This window comes from Petaurus breviceps, unplaced genomic scaffold (genome assembly GCF_028583685.1).
Source record: "Petaurus breviceps papuanus isolate PSGF00001 unplaced genomic scaffold, PetGlider_PUasm1.0 91023, whole genome shotgun sequence".
NCBI classification, from domain to species: Eukaryota; Metazoa; Chordata; class Mammalia; order Diprotodontia; family Petauridae; genus Petaurus; species Petaurus breviceps.
This window is the reverse complement of record NW_027187398.1, coordinates 2,562,129-2,562,534: the sequence shown is the minus strand read 5'-3', so window position 1 is coordinate 2,562,534 and position 406 is coordinate 2,562,129. Positions and strand designations below refer to the sequence as shown.

Here is a 406-nt window from a genome sequence, read left to right as displayed (position 1 = left end):
TGGGGATGTAGACACCCAGATGCTGAACAGAGCGCATGCACACATATCCAGGGTGAGGTGGGACAGGAGAGGAGGGGCTCTGGATTGCCACATGAGCTAGAGGGCAGCTCCCTGCAGGTGCTGCCAGGCTCCTATACTACCAGTGCCCAGACATCAGGTTCTGTCACAGTTCACCCCCCCCCCCCCCCACTCTCAAGTCACATTCTGCTCTCTGTGTCTGTATATGCCCCACAGGAGATGCTTCAGGACAAGGGCCTTTCTGAGAGTGAAGAGGGCTTCCGAGCCCCAGCCCCTGCACATGGAGAGCAGGCCTCAGCTCCAGAGCCAGCTTTGGGTGGACAGGGCCTTACTGGTACTCCCCTCAGCAGCCCCCAGAGCCAAGATGCTGAGCAGGTAGGAATTGGGG

General features: G+C 59.4%; 1 protein-coding gene across 2 annotated transcripts in view; it reads left to right on the top strand.

The window, feature by feature from the left end:
* The first annotated feature begins 237 nt into the window (after positions 1-237).
* Positions 238-406, top strand: part of TBX4 (T-box transcription factor 4) — a 43,653-nt gene continuing 43,484 nt past the window's right edge. For both annotated transcript variants that reach the window (XM_069077955.1, XM_069077954.1), the window contains exon 1: positions 238-373. In XM_069077955.1, the coding sequence (XP_068934056.1) occupies positions 238-373 (136 nt within the window). The remainder of the gene's footprint in view (positions 374-406) is intronic.